This window comes from Anopheles funestus, chromosome 3RL (genome assembly GCF_943734845.2).
Source record: "Anopheles funestus chromosome 3RL, idAnoFuneDA-416_04, whole genome shotgun sequence".
In the NCBI taxonomy this organism is placed as follows: domain Eukaryota; kingdom Metazoa; phylum Arthropoda; class Insecta; order Diptera; family Culicidae; genus Anopheles; species Anopheles funestus.
The window spans coordinates 57,880,228-57,900,848 of NC_064599.1; the positions used below are offsets into that span (position 1 = coordinate 57,880,228).

Sequence of the window (20,621 nt, forward strand, 5' to 3'; positions counted from 1 at the left end):
TTGTTGCAATAAGTTTCTTTTCACTCAAATAATGCTTTAAATTATAAACAGAATAAAAAATCAGAAAAAAATTTCAAAAAAATTTTTCACTCGAAAATTTCATAAGGCCTACCCCTTACGTTTTTTGTGAAAAATTTTGCAAAAAAATGAAATTGATTTATTTTAATGCCAATTGGTTGCAATGGGTTTCTTTTCACTGAAGTAATGCTTTAAATAAAAAAAAGGGTGAAAAACAATAAAATAACTAAAAAATTAGAAAAATTAGAAAATTTCATAAGGCTCATTTTTGCACCAATTTTTGTCTATAACTCGGTCGGTATCCAACGGATCGTCAATCTTTAATCTGTGGTCGATAGATGGCATCAATGGCTACATTTTCTTCTTGGACGGCCATGCCCTCAGATGTCTGTGCCAGAAGTTATTCGAGCAACCAAGTTCCTTACCCTGCTTGATAAAATGTAAAATTTTCCTCATTTTTGCACCAAATTTTGTCTATAACTCGGTCGGTATCCAACGGATCGTCAATCTTTAATCTGTGGTCGATAGATGGCACCAATGGCTACATTTTCTTCTTGGACGGCCATGCCCTCAGATGTCTGTGCCAGAAGTTATTCGAACAACCAAGTTCCTTACCCTGTTTGAGAAAATGTAAAATTTTCCTCATTTTTCTGCAATTCAGCAAAATTTTTAAATGTGATATAATTTAATGCGAATTTGTTGCAATAAGTTTCTTTTCGCTCAAATAATGCTTTAAATTAAAAAAAGAATAAAAAATCAGAAAAAAATTTCAAAAAAATTTTTCACTCGGAAATTTCATAAGGCTTACCCCTTACGTTTTTTTTGAAAAATTTTGCAAAAAAAATGAAATTGATTTGTTTTAATGCCTATTGGTTGCAATGGGTTTCTTTTCACTCAAGTAATGCTTTAAATAAAAAGAAGAGTGAAAAATAATAAAAAAAATAAAAAATTAGAAAAATTAGAAAATTTCATAAGGCTCATTTTTGCACCAATTTTTGTCTATAACTCGGTCGGTATCCAACGGATCGTCAATCTTTAACCTGTGGTCGATAGATGGCACCAATGGCTACATTTTCTTCTTGGACGGCCATGCCCTCAGATGTCTGTGCCAGAAGTTATTCGAGCAACCAAGTTCCTTACCCTGTTTGAGAAAATGTAAAATTTTCCTCATTTTTGCACCAAATTTTGCCAATAACTCGGTCGGTATCCAACGGATCACCAATCTTTAACCTGTGGTCGATAGATGGCATCAATGGCTACATTTTCTTCTTGGACGGCCATGCCCTCAGATGTCTGTGCCAGAAGTTATTCGAGCAACCAAGTTCCTTACCCTGTTTGAGAAAATGTAAAATTTTCCTCATTTTTCTGCAATTCAGCAAAATTTTTAAATGTGATATAATTTAATGCGAATTTGTTGCAATAAGTTTCTTTTCACTCAAATAATGCTTTAAATTAAAAAAAGAATAAAAAATCAGAAAAAAATTTCAAAAAAATTTTTCACTCGAAAATTTCATAAGGCTTACCCCTTACGATTTTTTTGAGAAATTTTGCAAAAAAAATGAAATTGATTTATTTTAATGCCAATTGGTTGCAATGGGTTTCTTTTCACTCAAGTAATGCTTTAAATAAAAAAAAGAGTGAAAAATAATAAAAAAATTAAAAAATTAGAAAAATGAGAAAATTTCATAAGGCTCATTTTTGCACCAATTTTTGTCTATAACTCGGTCGGTATCCAACGGATCGTCAATCTTTAACCTGTGGTCGATAGATGGCATCAATGGCTACATTTTCTTCTTGGACGGCCATGCCCTCAGATGTCTGTGCCAGAAGTTATTCGAGCAACCAAGTTCCTTACCCTGTTTGAGAAAATGTAAAATTTTCCTCATTTTTGCACCTAATTTTGCCTATAACTCGGTCGGTATCCAACGGATCGTCAATCTTTAACCTGTGGTCGATAGATGGCATCAATGGCTACATTTTCTTCTTGGACGGCTATGCGCTCAGATGTCTGTGCCAGAAGTTATTCGAGCAACCAAGTTCCTTACCCTGTTTGAGAAAATGTAAAATTTTCCTCATTTTTGCACCAATTTTTGTCTATAAATCGGTCGGTATCCAACGGATCGTCAATCTTTAACCTGTGGTCGATAGATGGCATCAATGGCTACATTTTCTTCTTGGACGGCCATGCCCTCAGATGTCTGTGCCAGAAGTTATTCGAGCAACCAAGTTCCTTACCCTGTTTGAGAAAATGTAAAATTTTCCTCATTTTTCTGCAATTCAGCAAAATTTTTAAATGTGATATAATTTAATGCGAATTTGTTGCAATAAGTTTCCTTTCACTCAAATAATGCTTTAAATTAAAAAAAGAATAAAAAATCAGAAAAAAATTTCAAAAAAATTTTTCACTCGAAAATTTCATAAGGCTTACCCCTTACGTTTTTTTTGAGAAATTTTGCAAAAAAATTGAAATTGATTTATTTTAATGCCAATTGGTTGCAATGGGTTTCTTTTCACTCAAGTAATGCTTTAAATAAATATAGAGTGAAAAATAATAAAAAATGCTATAAATTTGCCAATCTCCTAAGCAGAGGCGGATCCCGTTTCATGTCCTTGCCGGTCAGACTAGATAAGCAAACTGGCGATATCTTAGCATTGCACTTACAAGAATATAGTATAAACAAAACGCCACCTTGACACAATGTAACTGACATCTGCGCTAGACATTTGTCCGAAAACGTCAGGCACGATTTCGTTCTCATTTGTGCAAAAAGTCGCAAGTTTGCTCTCAACGCTTCGGAGAAGGTTTTACTAACTTTTTTCGACGATAAAAATGTCGTACGTTGCTCGCAAAGGACCCGCCGTCTACTGTGAGTGTATTAAAACGGGTTAAAACATTCGATATAGATTCTGCCCTGGGGTTTTTAGCCACACAAACGTTTTGTTTTGGCGAGACAGGCTGGTGCATTCGGCTCTATAAATTACATAATGTTTGGAAAATTGTGTCCTTGTGTTTAAGCGAGAAAAGGATTGTTGAGCGGTTTGTTTACTAATTTTCTGCGTTTTATCGCTCCCCTTTAGCTGCCCTCAGCAAATGGGCCTACAACATGGCCGGTTTCAACCAGTACGGTGAGTGTCGATTTGTTGTTGTGAGGGCTATCGAACCCTTATTAGCTGGAACGGCTTATCAAGCTACTTTTGCTTATAATATCCTTTTCCACTGTGCGCCGTAGGTCTCCACCGTGATGATTGTCTGTACGAAAACGACGACGTGAAGGAAGCGATCCGCCGCCTACCGGAGAAGCTGAAGGATGAGCGCAATTTCCGCATTACGCGCGCCCTACACCTTTCGATGACGAAAACGATCCTTCCGAAGGAGCAGTGGACGAAGTACGAGGAAGATACGAAGTACCTTGAACCGTACCTGCAGGAAGTGGTCCAAGAGCGTGAGGAGAAGGTTAAATGGGAATCGAACAAGTAAATTGCGATTCGGTTCGAAGAATACGCACAGCCGTGGAGTTGTCTCGTGCATTGGAGATGGGTCGTGAACAACATCTTGCTTGGGTGTAGTGTAGATTGCACCCACGCTGCCCATCATCACGGCATTTGTGTAATATTGTGAAACAAATTAGGAATAAATCATGTACCGTTGAAACACAAATCGAGAATAGTGCACATTTTAGAGAAAATTAGATACAATCGCACATGAAACCAAACGGATCTAAAACGCATCGGAGCGGCGCCTGACAGCAAGGAAGCTTTTGCTAATCAAAGCCAAAAGCTTTCCCGCTGTCAGCTGATTTTGACGGCAGTTTTTGTTTACATTTAGAAGCTTTGTGAGTCGGTCGAAAAGATGATCGTGTTTTGCAAGATGTTTTTTTGTTGAAAATTAATCAAAAACACCACCAATGACTGAAAAAGGAAACATAACTATAAAACGTAAGTAAAACTATCGAAACCCCAAATGTACTATGAGCTAGGCTTGTGTTGTAAGTGTAGGTAATGGTTAGCGCCGTGTCGTAATTGATCCCCGCAGAAATAGACAAACCAGTGTTTGCTATGAACTAATCTGCCCCTAATGTTTTTATCACTATCATGCGTATAATTAAAGATTGTTCGGAAATATTAACCCCTTAACACGCGATAAGACGCAATTTATTGATCGATATTGACTTTTAATGACTACGACATTTGTTGCTCGTATAGTTCATGATAAAAATCACCCTAAACAAGCTTTAAGGGTGTTAAGGTTGAGGAAGTTTTTAAAGGTGACTGTACTTTAGCATATGTTTATTTAAATAATCTATTTTCTGTTCTGTATACTTTTGGCACATCAGCAGCCGTGTGTCAAACGAAAGGGCAATTATGTTCGTCATTAAAAATGTACCATTTCGGCGAATGTACTTCTGATCGTTTCCGTTACCTATTTTAATTACAGCTTACAAGTGCAATTACATCACCATCTGGCCTCCACCACAACCGTCCGCTCGCTTCTACCGCTAACACCGGACCACGTAAAACATCTGTTCTGAATTCGTTCCCGTTTCTTCCCTGCTTACGTTTGCAGTGTTTGTGTTCCCTTTTGCTTTTTGCTACGATTCAACCAACGTCACACTACAGGAAAAAAAAACGTATGCCAAACACGGCATAACATACGTCGTAATATACATGTGCCAAACCAACACGCCAAACGAAATGGTCAAAAAATTGTCCTAAATATCTTAGACTTTGGTCGAATACCGACAGTTACGTTAGCGAAATGAAAACAGTTTGGGCGTTGAAACGCTACACGTCGTTCGTCGCCCAAACAAAAAAAGCTTAATCTTTAATGTTAAACCTTCCTCCCCGTGATACTGAATGTTTATCCGTTTTCCTTCTCGTACTGCTTTAATTAAAACACCGAAAACGTGAACATAAATCCGGTACGTGTTGCACTTTTCTCCACCACCGTTCAGCTTTCCCAGTGCAGGAAGGAAAACGGCAGGAATTGGGGGAAAAAAACGAAAAGAAACCATTAACAACGCAAATCGCACGCAACGCGCGCGCATCCTAACTGCTTGTTAAATTTGTTGCGCACAAGGCTGAAGATTTTGCGGACCGGCGTAGATTTTGCGACCTTTGCCGACTATTAATGTACCGTACGAAGCCCTGAAGGAACTGATGTTCCCATCGTTGAAAAAACGACCGAACCGCGGAATACAATTCTGCTAACGTTCAGTTTTGCATCACATTTCATCTGGCGTGAACGCGCGTGTCTCTGCTGCGCATAACTTTTTGTATGCATTGTACTTTTTACGCTGCGTACGCTTTTATGTTCAGTTTGGGAAGCGAGAAAGTGATCAGTTTTATGGTTTAACCGGTGTATAATAGTAATTTTTGTACAGTTTCGCGGCTGCCTAATTACGTTATCAACTACTGCCGTCATCGTGTGCGTGAACGTGCGCAAAATACATGGGAATGTTTTGATACAGGCCGGCCGGATGTTGATGCAGCTGGAACCCGATTGGCCACGATAGAGTGGTGTACAATTCTAGCTGAATTCCGGGTGGTGTTAGTGTGGGTGCAATTTGCCTTCCACACGCAGTAGCGCCAGTTTCGTATCGCCATATCTGCCAACCCTCCTCCCGGGCGGGGTGTTCCGTGGTGCCGTCCGGTGTTAGTGGTGTGTGGTGCGGCACGGTGTGTACGCGATTGCTAATCGCAGCGGGTCGGTCGAGCTCAACGTCAGCATCGCGGGAATTGTGCGTTTTCAGCAGCCATACCGTACGCAGGCATGTACCTGTCCGTCAAGCGGCGTGCTATCAAAAGGTGATTACGAATAGGAAGTGCGTGGCACCGGATCAGTGTTGATGTTTTTTTTTGTTTATTCCGCTAGTGTGTGAAAACTAGCTCAGAATACAAACAAAACTCATCATTACATTGCATATACATCAAAGGGCGTCTCCATGACGACGCTGACCGTGCTGCTGGATGTGTTAGTTGTGTGTGTGCTGCTGCTTGCGTGTGTATGAGTTTGGCGTGTACTGTACGCATCAACATTGGTAAAGAAAAAATCAGCCAACTCCAACAGCAACACGGATCGCAGAAATTCGCGGTGACAAATTAACACGAAAAGAAAGAAAAAAAAGCAACGAAGCATCTGTTGATATTAAATGACAGTTCTCTGGTTTCGGCATTGTGAATCGCACGGCCCTGCTTGTTGACCGAGCACCGACGTGGCGGTATAAAATCCGATCACGATTCTATAAACAAATCAATCTAATCGACAGACGACGAGAAAGTGAATCAAGAGGCAACCGTTTGTGCGGGTGCCTTTGTTCAAACAAAGGGCGTCACTAGTTTCCTGCTTGCCCACTGAAGGAAAGCAAGAATTTCCTGCCTTGGAACCGCAGTCAGTGTTTCAGTGTGTGATTCATATTCGGTGCATATGATCAGCTGCAACTGCTAGATCATACGTGATCGTGCGAATCGCTTGCTCGATCAGTGCTCCCTCCAGACCTCCAGAGTGGTTTTCGGTGTGTTTGCGTGCGTGTGTATGTGTGTCTGATTGCTGTGTGAAGATTGCGCTTTTTTCCTTTACCCCAATTTTGCTTAAACCCACCCAAAACCGGGAACAAGATCCTTGGCGGGATAAAGGGCGACCCGTGTGCGCGATCCCTTAACAGCTTACACGAAGTCGGGCAGATAACGGAACGGAAAGGAACGGAACCATGGCAATGTTCGATCTCGATCGGCTCATTACCGATCTCTTCAAGACGACCGTCCTGCCCGGGATAGCGATCGGACTGTGGTTGACCGATTTGTAAGTACAATCATCCAACCGGATGCTGGCACCGTGGGTATCACTGTCGTCTTTCGGCGACCTTTGCAATTGTGTTGTGTCGATCGTGTTGTGATTTATTTTCTTCTTTTGCACTGCAGAATCGGTTCAATGTTATGTAAGTGTGGCAAAGGTATCGTTTAGGCCGAACGTTACTTGGTGGGGCAATAAACACCCAGACCCGCTGGGTGTCCACTTCTGGAAGGATGCTAATAGAATTAAAGCGACTGGCAACGGTCAAGGGCGTTGATGGAAGCGATCGTTCTGGACAGAGGCAAATGGTGCTCGCCTGCTGTTCTAGAAGAAGCTACTGATCGAATGATCAACTTTGTCTATTGTTCGCTTTCGTTTAGCAGTTGATTTGCTTTACTATTAACCTTATACACAAATGTGGAAAATAAGGATCCATATTTTTTGTTTTTATTAACACAATATTTCATGCTCGGAGTATAGCCATCGTGCTACATTAAGGATCATTAAGCAAATACTGAGTTTATTCACATTCGACTGTTCTCTTGTTATCTGCTTTTGATTTTCCTGCCTTGATTTTGCAAATAACTCGCATGAAACGTTTATAAACAATTGTTGCCTTTACGTAATCGATAGATGAACTTTGTATTTCCTGGTTATCATTCCGGCAGCATTCTCGACGCATTTGTTATTGAATGGGGATTTTAACAAGAAAATACATTTAAGTTTTACGGGAAGCATGGTTTGTTTTATTTATTTTTATATTGGGTACGTGGTTTGTTTTTTATTTTGTTGGGAAAGTAGTAAACTTTAAAGAATGCTGTAAAATGCTGCTTAAAGTTTTTTTTAATTTCATATTTTGAAATGTTTAAAAATTCTTTCCACGATGCATGATAGCCTAGCTTAAGGGGATAAATTTGATTTAGAAATATTTTAAACAAAAGGTTTTTAACAAAAATTTAAATAACAAAAACAATAAGCCAATGAATTGTCTTGAGCCCTGCAAAAAATAAATTTTATATTTTCATCGTTTTATTGTTGAAATTTAAAAAAAGTTTTAGTGTTATTATGCTTATTATTCAAAAATTTGCTATATATTTATTTAAAGCACAATTTGTTGCACATTTTTTACAAACGTTACCAAATTATGCATTTTGCTTTACAGCTTTTGTAGAAATTTTTTGCTTAACTTTATTGCATGTGCGTGAAAACAATTAATCTGCTTGCAAAGTAAAAACTGCCATGAGAGTTTTTTTTATTTCTGTGCTCCACAAAATCTTCAATCATTTTCATAATACGACCCTTAAAGCTACTAAACTTTATTCAACTACTAAGAACTCCGATAGTATTATAGCATAACTTTAGGCGCGTATACTCAAGAAGCTACCAGGCGAAGGTTCATTAGAGGAGTGACATTAGAATTCTTTAAAAAAGTTATTTAGTTCTATTCTATTCGATTGGACTCAATAAATAGTGTTTTAGCCGATCGTTTAGCCTTACGAAAGCAGATAAGGCAAGAATACTGCTTCTCACTTATCTTAGTTCGATTGTATTTGTATGAAGCCGTCTTCCTGCACGTGCTGTTTCTTTCCTGGGAAAAATGCTCTTCTAAACATTACTCACTCGTACACAAGTGCATCTAACCGAGTTGCCTCCTAATTCCTGCCCTATCTGCGGTATTTACAACGAGAGTCCCAGTTTCTCATTCCAGTCTCTTGAAGCGAAGTTAAACATTTACTTTGTCGCTTCGCACACTTTTAAGACTCTTTAAGACTAACGTACAGCTCCAGTTGCAATGCGCAAGTATTCCCACTGTAACATTGTAAAGATGCGCCGATTTGTTAGAGATTACGCGACTCCGAGAGATATACCGTCGCTTGTTCCGACGCTCAATGTCAAGTGCAGCCATGAAACTTCGCGCACAAATGCGGACAAAGTCTTCGCACGTACACTTACCCACGCACACATACACACACACCCAATGTGTTCCCCAGGTTCGGTTGTACACGGGTTGGCAAAGAAGTCGTTTCATTCGAGCGCACTAATCGTACTAATCACATGCTAACGCATAGCTCATCCGAATGCAGCGAAAACCGAAACTACTGTGTTGCAAGTAATGGCACTTTGTGTTTAGTATGTTTTAAGAAATTCGTTCTGCTTCAGCAATGGTGCTCGATTTACAAAACGTTCTGCACGCGTTAATGCGTGGGCCAATTTCAAACTGAACAATCAGGAATGCAGATCATAAGCATCAAATCCGGGTGTCCGTTCTCTTACTTCCAGAATCGGTAAGCTGACATGTACGGTCGTGCTGATACTGTTTGCCGTCGTGTTCGTCATACTACCGATCATCTTTAAGTTCTCGGTCACCGTACAAAAACACATTCTGTTCCTCACCTTCAGTAAGTATTTCGCCCGACAAGGTATCGAACAACGTTTGTTGAGCTTAATGCAATTTTATTGTCCACTCTTGCGCTACGCACGCAGTAACGTATCCACCGAACCTGGACCTGAAGCGGCCGGAAAAGAGTGGCCTGTACGCGACGAGAAACTTCTACATCAATTACCGCGATCAGGAGGAGGAGATCGATGTGAACATTGCCGTGTGGCACGTGCTACCGAACGATTTGGTGCGCCGCTATGCGAAGGAACTGCACGTCGATGAGGTAAGCAATGAGGGAGCAATGATCCATGTCACCCCCCGCCCCCCCTGGCCACACTGCGACTGGTGGCTTAATTCGGAACTGCCAGTGCCATTTTCGTGCGAATTCGTCTATGCACGCTTCGCTCGCGCGGATGATCGTGTGTCGATGTGATGCTATTTTTACAAATTTTGTCACACAAAAGCGCACAAACCCGCTCGCGAGCGCACGCTTAGCGGTCGTCACGACGGCATTGTTGTGGCACGAATGCTGCTTAATCGAATGCCGCCGGATCCGGCCTGACCTTACCAGGGATCCGGGGATGGTTATGATCATTTCATGATCCATTATGCAATTAAGGCGCAGGTAGGGCGGTAGTGGTACTTTTCCCCGCGGACAAGGTTAAGAGGGTTGTGTGTTTCTTTTCAAAATGACCGAGGCTTCCTCAAGGGAAAAAGCACTCTCTTAAACAGGTGCAACGGGAAATCAATAAGCGAGCAAGAAATTATTAATACAACCAGTTACGCGTTTGTTGATGAGTTTTGCAATACACAGGTGTCGGGAAATGAATATTTTATATCCCAATTTCACCACATGACGGTCTTTTTACACATGCCACTGATTGGTGCAGCCGGCTGTAGCTGAATGAAAATATAAATTTTCAATTTGTTTTTTACTTTCGAACGATCTTCATCTTACCATTTTCCTTCTTTCCATCGTTACAAATTCCGTTCTAACCACACCACGTTTTTTTCCATTCGTTTCCAGCGCAAGTTTGCGAACAGAACGCTCCCAACGATAGATGGCAGCACTAGCAATGGAGGAAGCATATCGCACGACACGACCGATTCCGTTGGCGACACATCGGATCGCTACAGCCGGATTGAAAAAGTGCTTCAAAAAGATAATTTCAGCCCAACCGATGAAACGCACCAGCGGGAACTGTTCGAAGAGGCGCTCCGGGCAACGACGAACGATGTTGTGCTGTATCTGCACGGTAATACGGCATCGCGCGGTGCACCACATCGGGTCGAACTGTATCAGACGCTGCGTGCGCTTAACTATCATGTGATAGCGATGGATTACCGTGGGTACGGTGATTCGGCGAATGTATCACCAACGGAACGTGGCGTCGTGTACGATGCGCTTGCTGTCTATCAATACATTACGAGCATTACCAAAAACCCGGTCTATCTGTGGGGCCATTCGCTTGGTACGGGCGTATCAACCCATCTGCTGTCGCTGCTGACCGAGATGAGCCTTCCCGGGCCGCGGGCACTTGTGCTGGAAAGTCCTTTCAACAACATTAAGGAAGAGATCTGTGCCCATCCATTTTCGAAGGTACGTCGGAGGGCGTTTCAATGTGGAGCTGGAGGTTTAGGTGTGTAATCGTTGTTTTCTTCTGTTTTCCAGCTGTACCGTCACCTGCCATGGTTTGACATGCTGATCTCAAGACCAATGTACAATAATATGCTACGCTTCGAATCCGATCAGCACATAGCCGAGTTCCGTCAGCCGGTACTGATATTGCACGCGGAAGATGATCTTGTCGTCCCGTTTGAGTTAGGATATAAGGTACGTTCCCGGTTGGAGTTAACATAAAAACGTGCACATGCTAACGGTGGTGTTTGTCTTGTTGTAGCTTTACCGCCGAGCACTAGACACCCGGGGCAAATCGTGGGGTCCAATCGAGTTCCATCGGTTCGAGAAGAGCAGCCACTACGGACATAAATATATCTGCCGGGCACCGAACCTGCCAGAAATTGTCGTACGCTTTTTCCATGCCTATCGGAACGAGCATTACTAGCGCGGTTAGAAGAGAAAAGTGTTGTTTCTTGTTTCGTTCACATCACGACTTTCCCCTTTTTATATTGTGTATAGAACTGTTTGCAAAACCGATCCGAGTGCGGTAAGACAATGGGCCATATAAAGCGAACGAATGAAGCCTTTTACCATGTAGAAGATAAATACGATGTGTTGTGCGAAGATGTGTTTTTTGCATGCATAAAAACAGGGATATGCGAGGGTGCGTGTGTGTGTGTGTTATGTGCAATAAGAAAGTGCTTTCGGAACGGTGAACCATTTTTGCATCCGTTTCCGTTCTCACCTTGCTGTAGTATACAGTTGACCAAAATGTTACATACAAATATTCGAATTTAGCGGCCAGCGGTTCAGTTCAGGCGAATGAGTGGAGAGTGTGGAAATGTTTCATTTTCCACGGAACAGTAACTAGACCGATACACGATAGCGTTTGTTTACACCTTTTCAATTGTAATGATGTGTACCTTTTTAGATGCACTATTTCGAGAATTAATGCTTATATCAATAAATGAGCAAGCGGAGAAATTACAGCCAAAAACTGTAGATTAAAATAGTAATATTGAACTATGAGTTTTCACTGTTTTTCATGTTCCCTCTTTCACCACTCACATCTCTTACTGTATATTGTATCTGGGGAGACAAAGCCTCTTGTATTGCCCCTAAAATACACAGTTACTCCATTGTTTCCTTTTAGGATCCTCATTCAATTCAATTGTCACGGAAATTGGTTTCAATGATCACTGACAATTTCGCTGCTGGATGTCGGATCTGCTGAGACTCACAACTAAAAAGAAGGAAACTTCTGTTTCATCGCATATATAGAAGTGATCCACATGAGACAATATCTCACCGTAAGATGATGAAGATCTGGAGCGAGTCTTACTCCAGTATTAGACGTTCCAATATTCGTGGGCCAAAATATCCGAAGTTTCAATAGATCGTGGAGCGCGAGTAGTTTCAAGTTCTTAGCTGTTTCGTTTATTCGGAGTCGTTTTCGGTGCCGATAAAAGCTAAAAAGAAAGATATAAGGTAGCCGGTCCTACACGTTTGTAACAATATATTAACGTTTATTCATTCACTTTCACCCTTAACTGAAACAGTGTTTTAAATTAACCGTTGCTTTCAACAGAAGTTTACAAAAATAGTACTCGTAACAATAGTATTAAAAGCAAAACTCATGATACAGTTACACGAAACCGTCACATCAACAGAAACAAACAACTGGTGGTGCAAACTAATCCTTCCCCCTTTTTGCTACGGTGTCCATTCGATTTACGACTAATTCTGACTGTTGATGCATTTTATGCACTTTTCTTTGTAAGCATTTTGTTTTGTTATCGATTGAAACGAATAACGTCACTTACTAGTGGAGAACGTGTTGCAAGGATTGTAAGAGTGTGTGTACGTTGAATAAGTTGATTGTGTTGTCACGTTTTGGTCACCATTTTACGAATGCAAGAGGTATTAACGATTGCTAGCAAATCACGTTTTTTATCGTAAAACCAATGCTATTTTTTAACACTCTCGTGTAAAGTAAATCATACCTTTTTTTCTTTTCTTTTGGCGCTAATAATTCAATTGTTTCTACTGATTCGTTTTTGTTTTGCTCTTATGTAGTAATGACTAATTACGCTCAGATCCGTTACACCCCCTTGTAATAGGCACTGATTCGTTACCCTTGCAAGCTACTACTAACACGGTTTACCCTCACTATTCGTCCCCACTATTGTACAATCTTAATGATTTTGTTTTTTTTAGTGTGATAAAATTCTTTACTTGTTAGTTTGAGAAATATGCGCGAGAAAATACACAACCATAGATAGTTCTGTGAAGGAGAGAAGAAGAGAGCTTGAAGTTTTGTTTTTTTTTCTATAAAAAAAGAATATGCCACAACGGAAACATAATTAAAACTTTAAACAGTACATATCGTTTGCTTATTTGTTTCTTCGAAAGATCGTTATCATATTGTTTTACGTATAGTTAAGCACTATAGCGTTCGAGAATTATTTGTGTGTGTGTTTTTTTTTGTTTAAATTTTAAAGTTACAAATTTTTCATTTTTTTAAACCATTTTTGTTTATCTATTTTTAAAGAGTTTTAGCAAAATAAGCAGAAACTTAAATCGAGGATGCGAAGCACATTTCGTACGAGTGTTTCTTATAGTTTTTTTTGACCAATCTCAAATGTTTGTGTTTTCATCTAACGTTTGTGTGTTTCTGTTCCTGTTTTCTACTGCTGCTTGTTTCGTTCTTTTCAGTCGCCTGTGTGTAAATGCTCCTTTGGCAGAGTTGTTTCTGTTCACCATGTGTGTCGGAAGTGTCCTTACTGCGTCCAGGGCCATCGTAAACTGGAAAAAAGATAAATGTGCATTAGTGTACAGTGGGTAAAGCGTTAGATTGGGTGAAGCTTTGTTTTTAGTACAACACTCGCAGAGTAAAAAAAATGAATAACAAAAATAAGATTATTTATTTACTCTTAGATCTAGTGATGAGTTTAAAAAAAAGTAGTACAACAAGAATGACGAATATAAGTTGTATTGTAGCATACAGGTTCTACACATTGTAACGCATTCGACATCGATGAACATTTATAGTACCGCTGTACAAGAGGTTTGACACCTTTGTAAACTAACGCGTGAATACTGATCGTAAGCGTATAGGAACGAATGAAAAGACAATCTAACACATTCATAGTTACACTTGGGAAAATGAGATAACTAGGAAAACCACTAACCCAATACACTTACAGCAGCAATAATTGCGAAAGTCACGTACGCACAAATGAGTAGAAAAAGCAGGATAGATAAATAGGTTTAGGTTTAGCTAAGCAGGAGGGCTAAATACGCCCATAAGGATAATGCATAAAATTGCATATAAAAGGAGGCTCGCGCGGAGCCAAGAGATAGTCCAAGTAAAAATAGTCCATACATAGAGTCCAACGATGTAAAAGTGTAAAAGTAAAAACTAGTGAAATAAAAAAGTGCTACAAGTTTAAAACAGTAAGAAACGGTGTTCTTATCTTATATACCGAAGAGTTAAGATCAACCGCTACGCAAGGAAACACCGCATATCACATGGCGACCGTGACACTGAGCCACGAAGCAACACGAAAAACCGATACTAAGTAAATGACGTATCGCGAAAATAATTAAGTTGGACGCCGTAAGTAGACACTGTGTTAAGCGAACCGTTAATACGCAAGAGAACATAGTGCATGTATTGGACAAAGGTGAAAAATATGTAGTATATTCGGCATTACAAGATCCGTAAAAAAAAAGGAAAACAAACGATGTGATGCACATTGCATATATACCGACGTAAATTAGAGTGAGTAAAGTGGTATAGATGTACGTTTCGACAAGAATAGTACTCTTCACTAATACAATCAGAAGAGATGCGTAATACGCAACGCGATTCACATACGCAAAGTACCGTTAAAAGTGGAGTACGAAAATCGCTAATTGCCGTGACACTAACACAGTGAAAACTCACCTCGGAACTAAAAGTGCACATGCGAATCATCCCAGGATAAAAGTGCATCACCAATACAAGCTAAAAGTGAAAAAATAATAAGCCAGCAGCAACAGAAAGACACATACAGTGATACACAGATTCCAAAATACTCAGCCGATAAGTGCAACACACTATTTGTGACCGTTAACATAAGTGCACAGACTGAACCAGCGTGAAACAGCAGCAGCATCTTTAAAAATCATCACTAAACACTACGCGAGGAAAGCGTTACGAACGAGAACACTACGCGAGGAAAGCGTAACGAACGAGAACTACACGCCGAGCAGCAGTAGCAGTAAAGTAAAGCAGTAGCCGCCATTGCAGTATACACGTGAAGCAGCTGTCAAACAACACAGCGGTAATCCCGAAGGACACTTAAACGATAAGTATTAGACAGTAAGGTATTGTAAACAAATACTATGGGATTTATACATAAATATATGATTAAAATTTGAAAAAAAAAAATTCACAAAAATTTTCATTGGACTATAGATATTACTTAATTGTTATTTATTTTGTAAATATTATTTATTGGATTTATAAAAAAAAAAAATAATAACACTAATAATAATTCATGAGTAAAATAGAAGATAAACTTTTTCATTTAAGATTAATAGAACATAAGTTGCGGAATTTGCCAAAGAACTTCAGGAGTTGTACAATTAGTAAATACAGAATTTTGGCAACAGAACTTTTAACTTCAATACAAGCGGATTTGATTGAGCTCGAAGAGACCATAAGTGAAAGTTATTTAATAAAAATTAATGGTAAAACTAACCAGTGCTTCTCTGCAATCGAGTTTGTAATCAATAATTATCGAACATCAAATTTGAACGAATCACAAAAATCACTTACAACAGACAAAATGGCGCATTTTGATATTAAAACTGCTACATCTCTTGTACAAATTTACAATGGATCACCAGAAAATCTTGACATATTTATAGATTCAGTAAATTTACTCAAAGAAATTACTCCAACTGATCAAATGATAATGCTAGTAAAATTCATCAAGACACGAATCACAGGAAAAGCCAGAATAGGATTACCACCAGAAATAGTAAAAGTTGATGAAATAATCGAAAACATCAAATCCAGATGTGAAGAAAAAACTAATCCAGAAAAAGTGATTAACCAATTAAAAACCATACAAACAAGACAAACCACAAAAATTTGTGACGAAGTCGAAATTTTAACGTGTAAATTGAAAGGGCTCTACCTGGAACAGAAAATTCCAGAAAAGGTAGCAAACGAAATGGCTGTTAAGGTAGGAGTTGATACACTTGTAGATAAAATAAACAACTCCGAAACAAAAATTTTATTGAAAGTCGGACAATATTCAACAATTTCAGCAGCCACACAGAAAGTTTTGGAAAATGAAACAAGCAGTAATAATTCTGCTCAAGTTTTATCATTTCAAAGAAATAACAGGTACCAAAGTTTTTCTTCAAATAATTATAGTAGATTTCCAAACAATAGATTCAATACTAGATTCCAAGCAAATAGAAATTTCCGTGGCAATAACAGATTCTTATCAAATACAAATACCTACAGGAATATTCGAAATACATACACTCCTAACAGAAATAGAAACAATAACGGTAACCTAAATCGAAATCCATGGCAACCTAACCAAGATAGGAGACAAAACACCCAATCCAATAATCAACGTGAACGTAGAATATTCACTGCCGAAACAGAAGAAGAAGAAGAAAATAATTTTTTAGACCAATCCCGGCAGGATTGAAGCATCTGCCGGTTATGACATTGAATTTATCAGCCGAAAATTCAACTACTATCAAAGTAGAAAAGGCTAAAAGTACACATAGTACATTGTTTATAGATACTGGAGCAGCAGTATCATTATTTAAAATTGGAAAAATCAAAACTCAACACGAAATAAACAACAGAAACAAAGTTAAACTTACAGGAATTACAAATAACTCACTGGTAACGTATGGAACAATAAGTTCAAATTTAATTTTTCAGAATGGAACAGTTAATCATACCTTTCATTTAATACCAGATGTAATAGAAATAGAAGCGGATGGAATTCTAGGAAGAGATTTCTTTACTAAATATAAATGTAAAATAGAATATTATTTGCTAAATTTTGAATTAAATGGAATATCATTCTCTCATCCTATAGAAGATAATACATTTTTAGTCCCAGCAAGAAGTGAAATCATTCATAAGATTTCACCGAAAATTATACAAGTAGATTCAGTAGTCCATGCACAGGAAATAAAACCAGGAATATTTTGTGCCAATACAATAGTTTCTAAAGATATCCCTTACGTTAAATTCATTAATACTACTGAAATAGATACAATCATAAATATGAAATTTTTCAAGCCTATCATAGAACCAGCTGATAATTTTAACATTTATAATTTCTCAAGAAACAAGAATAGTAAACAAAGAGCACAAGAAATTCTAAGTAAAATAGAGTTAAGAAATTATTCAAATCCAATTAAAGAAGAAATAAGTAAGCTAGTTAACAAATATTCAGATTTATTTTGTCTAAGTGAAGATCCAATTACTACAAATAATTTTTATAAACAATCAATCATTCCTAAAGATAATATTCCTACATACATACCTAATTATAAACAAATACATTCTCAAGGTGAGGAAATAGATAGACAAGTTAATAAAATGTTAGATAACAAAATTATCGAAAATTCAGTTTCTCCCTATAATTCACCAATACTACTTGTTCCCAAAAGAACGGGCAATGATAAAAAGTGGAGATTAGTAGTCGATTTTAGACAATTAAATAAAAAGATACTTCCTGATAAATTTCCACTCCCCAGAATAGACACAATACTGGATCAGTTAGGAAACGCAAAATATTTTAGTACCCTAGATCTGATGTCTGGATTCCATCAGATACCTTTGGAAAAAGCTTCTAGAAAATATACAGCATTTTCTACAACAAAGGGTCATTTTCAATTCACAAGATTGCCTTTCGGACTCAATATAAGTCCAAACAGTTTTCAACGTATGATGGCAATAGCCATGGCTGGACTTACACCTGAAATTGCATTCATTTACATAGACGATATTATCGTTATAGGAAGTTCAATGAAGAACCACATAGAAAATCTCACACAGGTATTTAACAGATTAAGAGATTACAACCTAAAATTAAATCCAGAAAAATGCAAATTCTTTAAGTCAGAAGTCACATATTTAGGACACAAAATTACAGACCAGGGAATATACCCTGATGAATCGAAGTTTGATACAGTAAGAAAATTCCCAGTACCAACAAATGCGGAAGAAGTGAGAAGGTTTGTTGCATTTTGCAACTATTACCGCAAATTCATACAAAATTTCGCAAAAATAGCGAAACCCCTGAATGATTTATTCAAGAAAGGTGCAACATTTGTATGGAAAAAGGAACAACAAATAGCGTTTGAGGCATTAAAGAAACATCTGTTATCTCCAACCATTCTTAAGTACCCGGATTTCACGAAGGAATTTATAATAACTACGGACGCATCAAATTGTGCGTGCGGAGCAGTTATTTCTCAGATCACAAATGGTAAAGATTTGCCAATTGCATTCGCTAGTAAAACATTCACTAAGGGCGAGAAAAATAAAAGCATTATAGAAAAGGAATTAGCAGCAATACACTGGGCAGTAAATCATTTCAAACCATACGTTTATGGTCGTAAATTTGTTATTAGAACAGACCATAGGCCATTAGTATATCTTTTTGGTATGAAGAATCCATCATCAAAATTAACGCGAATAAGATTAGATCTCGAAGAATTCGATTTTACAATACAGTTTGTAGCAGGAAAAAGTAATGTCGCAGCAGACGCATTGTCAAGAATAGTTTACAATTCAGATGAATTGAAGGATTTAATCCCAAAAGTTAAAGATGAAGATATGCAGAAGATAAAGAAAAATTCAATTTTGGTAGTAAATACGCGATCAATGGCTAAGGCGCAAAAGAAGCCAAAGGAATCAGCTGGAAATAATAAGGAAAAAGATGTTAAACAAGTATTTTGGAAAACGGATAGACCGTCAGAAGTTAATAAGATTTTGAAAATAAAATCAGAAGTAAATAATAGAGAAATTGAAATAAAAGTATGTAGTCACAACTATAACAAACAACTTGGTAAAAGGATTATCCCTCTTAACAATTCTAAAGGTAACAATGGAAGTCAAGAAATAGAACTTGCTCTTCTAGAAATATGCCAAATTGCTAAGAAATTTAATCGAGACAAGTTAGCGATATCAGTTGAAGATGTACTATTCAATTATTATTCTCAAACAACCATAAAGGAAATCGCAGATACAGCAATTTTCGGTTTTGAAATAATTATGTTCAATCCACCAAGATGGATAACGAGTGACAAAGAAAAGTCAAAGATTTTGGAACAGTATCATGCCATACCCACAGGAGGTCATATAGGGCAATACAGGTTATATTTGAAGATTCGTGAAAAGTTTAAATGGAATAATATAAAGCAAGATATAAAGAGTTACGTACAGAAATGTGAAATTTGCAAAATCAGCAAAGCTAATAGACATACAATAGAGAAGTCAGTTATAACATCAACACCAGCGAAACCATTCACAATAATATCAATTGACACAGTTGGACCATTACCTAAAACAGTAAATAACAACAGATATGCAGTTACGATTCAATGCGACCTATCAAAATACATAGTGATCATACCAATTCAAAACAAAGAAGCAAACACTATTGCAAGAGCATTAGTTGAAAATTTTATCTTAACTTATGGAAGCTTTTTGGAGCTTAGATCAGATCAAGGCTTGGAATATAATAATGAAGTTTTAAGTAAAATAGCCGAAATCTTGAAAATCAAACAAACATTTGCAACACCGTATCATCCACAAACAATTGGAGCTCTAGAACGAAATCACAGAAGTTTAAATGAATATCTCAGAGCATTTACTAATGAACATCATGATAATTGGGATGAATGGATAAAGTTTTATGAATTTGTATACAATACAACCCCACATACAGATACAAAATACACTCCATACGAATTAGTTTTTGGTAGAACGGCAAATCTACCACAAGAAATTTATAAACATAAAATAGATCCAATATATAATATAGAACAATATTATAACGAAATGAAATTTAAGTTACAAAAATCCAATGAAATTGCAAGAAGAAATATATTAATAGAAAAAGAAAAAAGACAAAATGAATTAAATAAACGCGTGAATCCCATAGCTATAAGCATAGGAGATTTAGTATATTTGAAAAACGAAAATAGGAAGAAGCTAGATCCGCTATATATAGGACCATTTATAGTTACAAACATAGAAGATCCAAACTGTACAATCAAAAATAAGCAAACTCTAAAGCAAACAACAGTACATAAGAACAGGTTAATTAAGAACTAATTGAATAACGCAATTCTTTCCCTCATATACATTCACTCAATCTTACGTTATTCTCAAAAACGGGGGAGGTGTAGCATACAGGTTCTACACATTGTAACGCATTCGACATCGATGAACATTTATAGTACCGCTGTACAAGAGGTTTGACACCTTTGTAAACTAACGCGTGAATACTGATCGTAAGCGTATAGGAACGAATGAAAAGACAATCTAACACATTCATAGTTACACTTGGGAAAATGAGATAACTAGGAAAACCACTAACCCAATACACTTACAGCAGCAATAATTGCGAAAGTCACGTACGCACAAATGAGTAGAAAAAGCAGGATAGATAAATAGGTTTAGGTTTAGCTAAGCAGGAGGGCTAAATACGCCCATAAGGATAATGCATAAAATTGCATATAAAAGGAGGCTCGCGCGGAGCCAAGAGATAGTC

General features: G+C 37.8%; 3 protein-coding genes across 12 annotated transcripts in view; 2 read left to right on the forward strand and 1 right to left on the reverse strand.

Annotated features, from left to right (window-relative positions):
• Positions 1 to 2,731: 2,731 nt before the first annotated feature.
• Positions 2,732 to 3,676, forward strand: LOC125768979 (cytochrome b-c1 complex subunit 7-like). Its single transcript, XM_049437331.1, has 3 exons — positions 2,732 to 2,885; positions 3,097 to 3,144; positions 3,249 to 3,676. The coding sequence occupies exons 1-3, from the start codon at positions 2,849 to 2,851 to the stop codon at positions 3,494 to 3,496; spliced, it is 333 nt and encodes a 110-aa protein (XP_049293288.1). The 5' UTR covers positions 2,732 to 2,848; the 3' UTR covers positions 3,497 to 3,676.
• Positions 3,677 to 3,804: 128 nt separating this feature from the next.
• On the forward strand, positions 3,805 to 11,825 carry LOC125768973 (lysophosphatidylserine lipase ABHD12). Of its 3 annotated transcripts, XM_049437321.1 has the most exons (8): positions 3,805 to 3,954; positions 4,454 to 5,823; positions 5,891 to 6,817; positions 9,089 to 9,207; positions 9,293 to 9,471; positions 10,216 to 10,788; positions 10,861 to 11,022; positions 11,090 to 11,825. In XM_049437321.1, exons 3-8 carry the CDS (start codon positions 6,726 to 6,728, stop codon positions 11,252 to 11,254), a joined length of 1,290 nt encoding a protein of 429 aa, XP_049293278.1. In that variant the 5' UTR covers positions 3,805 to 3,954; positions 4,454 to 5,823; positions 5,891 to 6,725; the 3' UTR covers positions 11,255 to 11,825. The 3 variants fall into 3 exon arrangements, with proteins under 3 accessions (XP_049293278.1, XP_049293279.1, XP_049293280.1); XM_049437322.1 differs by lacking the exon at positions 5,891 to 6,817; XM_049437323.1 differs by lacking the exons at positions 3,805 to 3,954; positions 4,454 to 5,823; positions 5,891 to 6,817 and adding an exon at positions 8,114 to 8,918.
• A 485-nt stretch (positions 11,826 to 12,310) lies between these two features.
• Positions 12,311 to 20,621, reverse strand: part of LOC125768968 (uncharacterized) — a 31,527-nt gene continuing 23,216 nt past the window's right edge. For all 8 annotated transcript variants that reach the window (XM_049437315.1, XM_049437316.1, XM_049437314.1 and 5 more), the window contains one exon: positions 12,311 to 13,614. Coding sequence is in view for 1 of the 8 variants with exons in the window: in XM_049437312.1 (XP_049293269.1) it covers positions 13,590 to 13,614 (25 nt within the window). In the remaining 7 variants the exon portion in view is untranslated. The remainder of the gene's footprint in view (positions 13,615 to 20,621) is intronic.

Coding starts and splice junctions, on each gene's coding strand:
- LOC125768979 (XM_049437331.1), top strand. CDS start 2,849: ATGTCGTACGTTGCTCGCAAAGGACCCGCCGTCTACT. Junction 2,886..3,096: donor CAAAGGACCCGCCGTCTACT/GTGAGTGTATTA, acceptor GCTCCCCTTTAG/CTGCCCTCAGCAAATGGGCC. Junction 3,145..3,248: donor GGCCGGTTTCAACCAGTACG/GTGAGTGTCGAT, acceptor TGTGCGCCGTAG/GTCTCCACCGTGATGATTGT.
- LOC125768973 (XM_049437321.1), top strand. CDS start 6,726: ATGGCAATGTTCGATCTCGATCGGCTCATTACCGATCTCTTCAAGACG. Junction 6,818..9,088: donor GGACTGTGGTTGACCGATTT/GTAAGTACAATC, acceptor TCTTACTTCCAG/AATCGGTAAGCTGACATGTA. Junction 9,472..10,215: donor AGGAACTGCACGTCGATGAG/GTAAGCAATGAG, acceptor ATTCGTTTCCAG/CGCAAGTTTGCGAACAGAAC.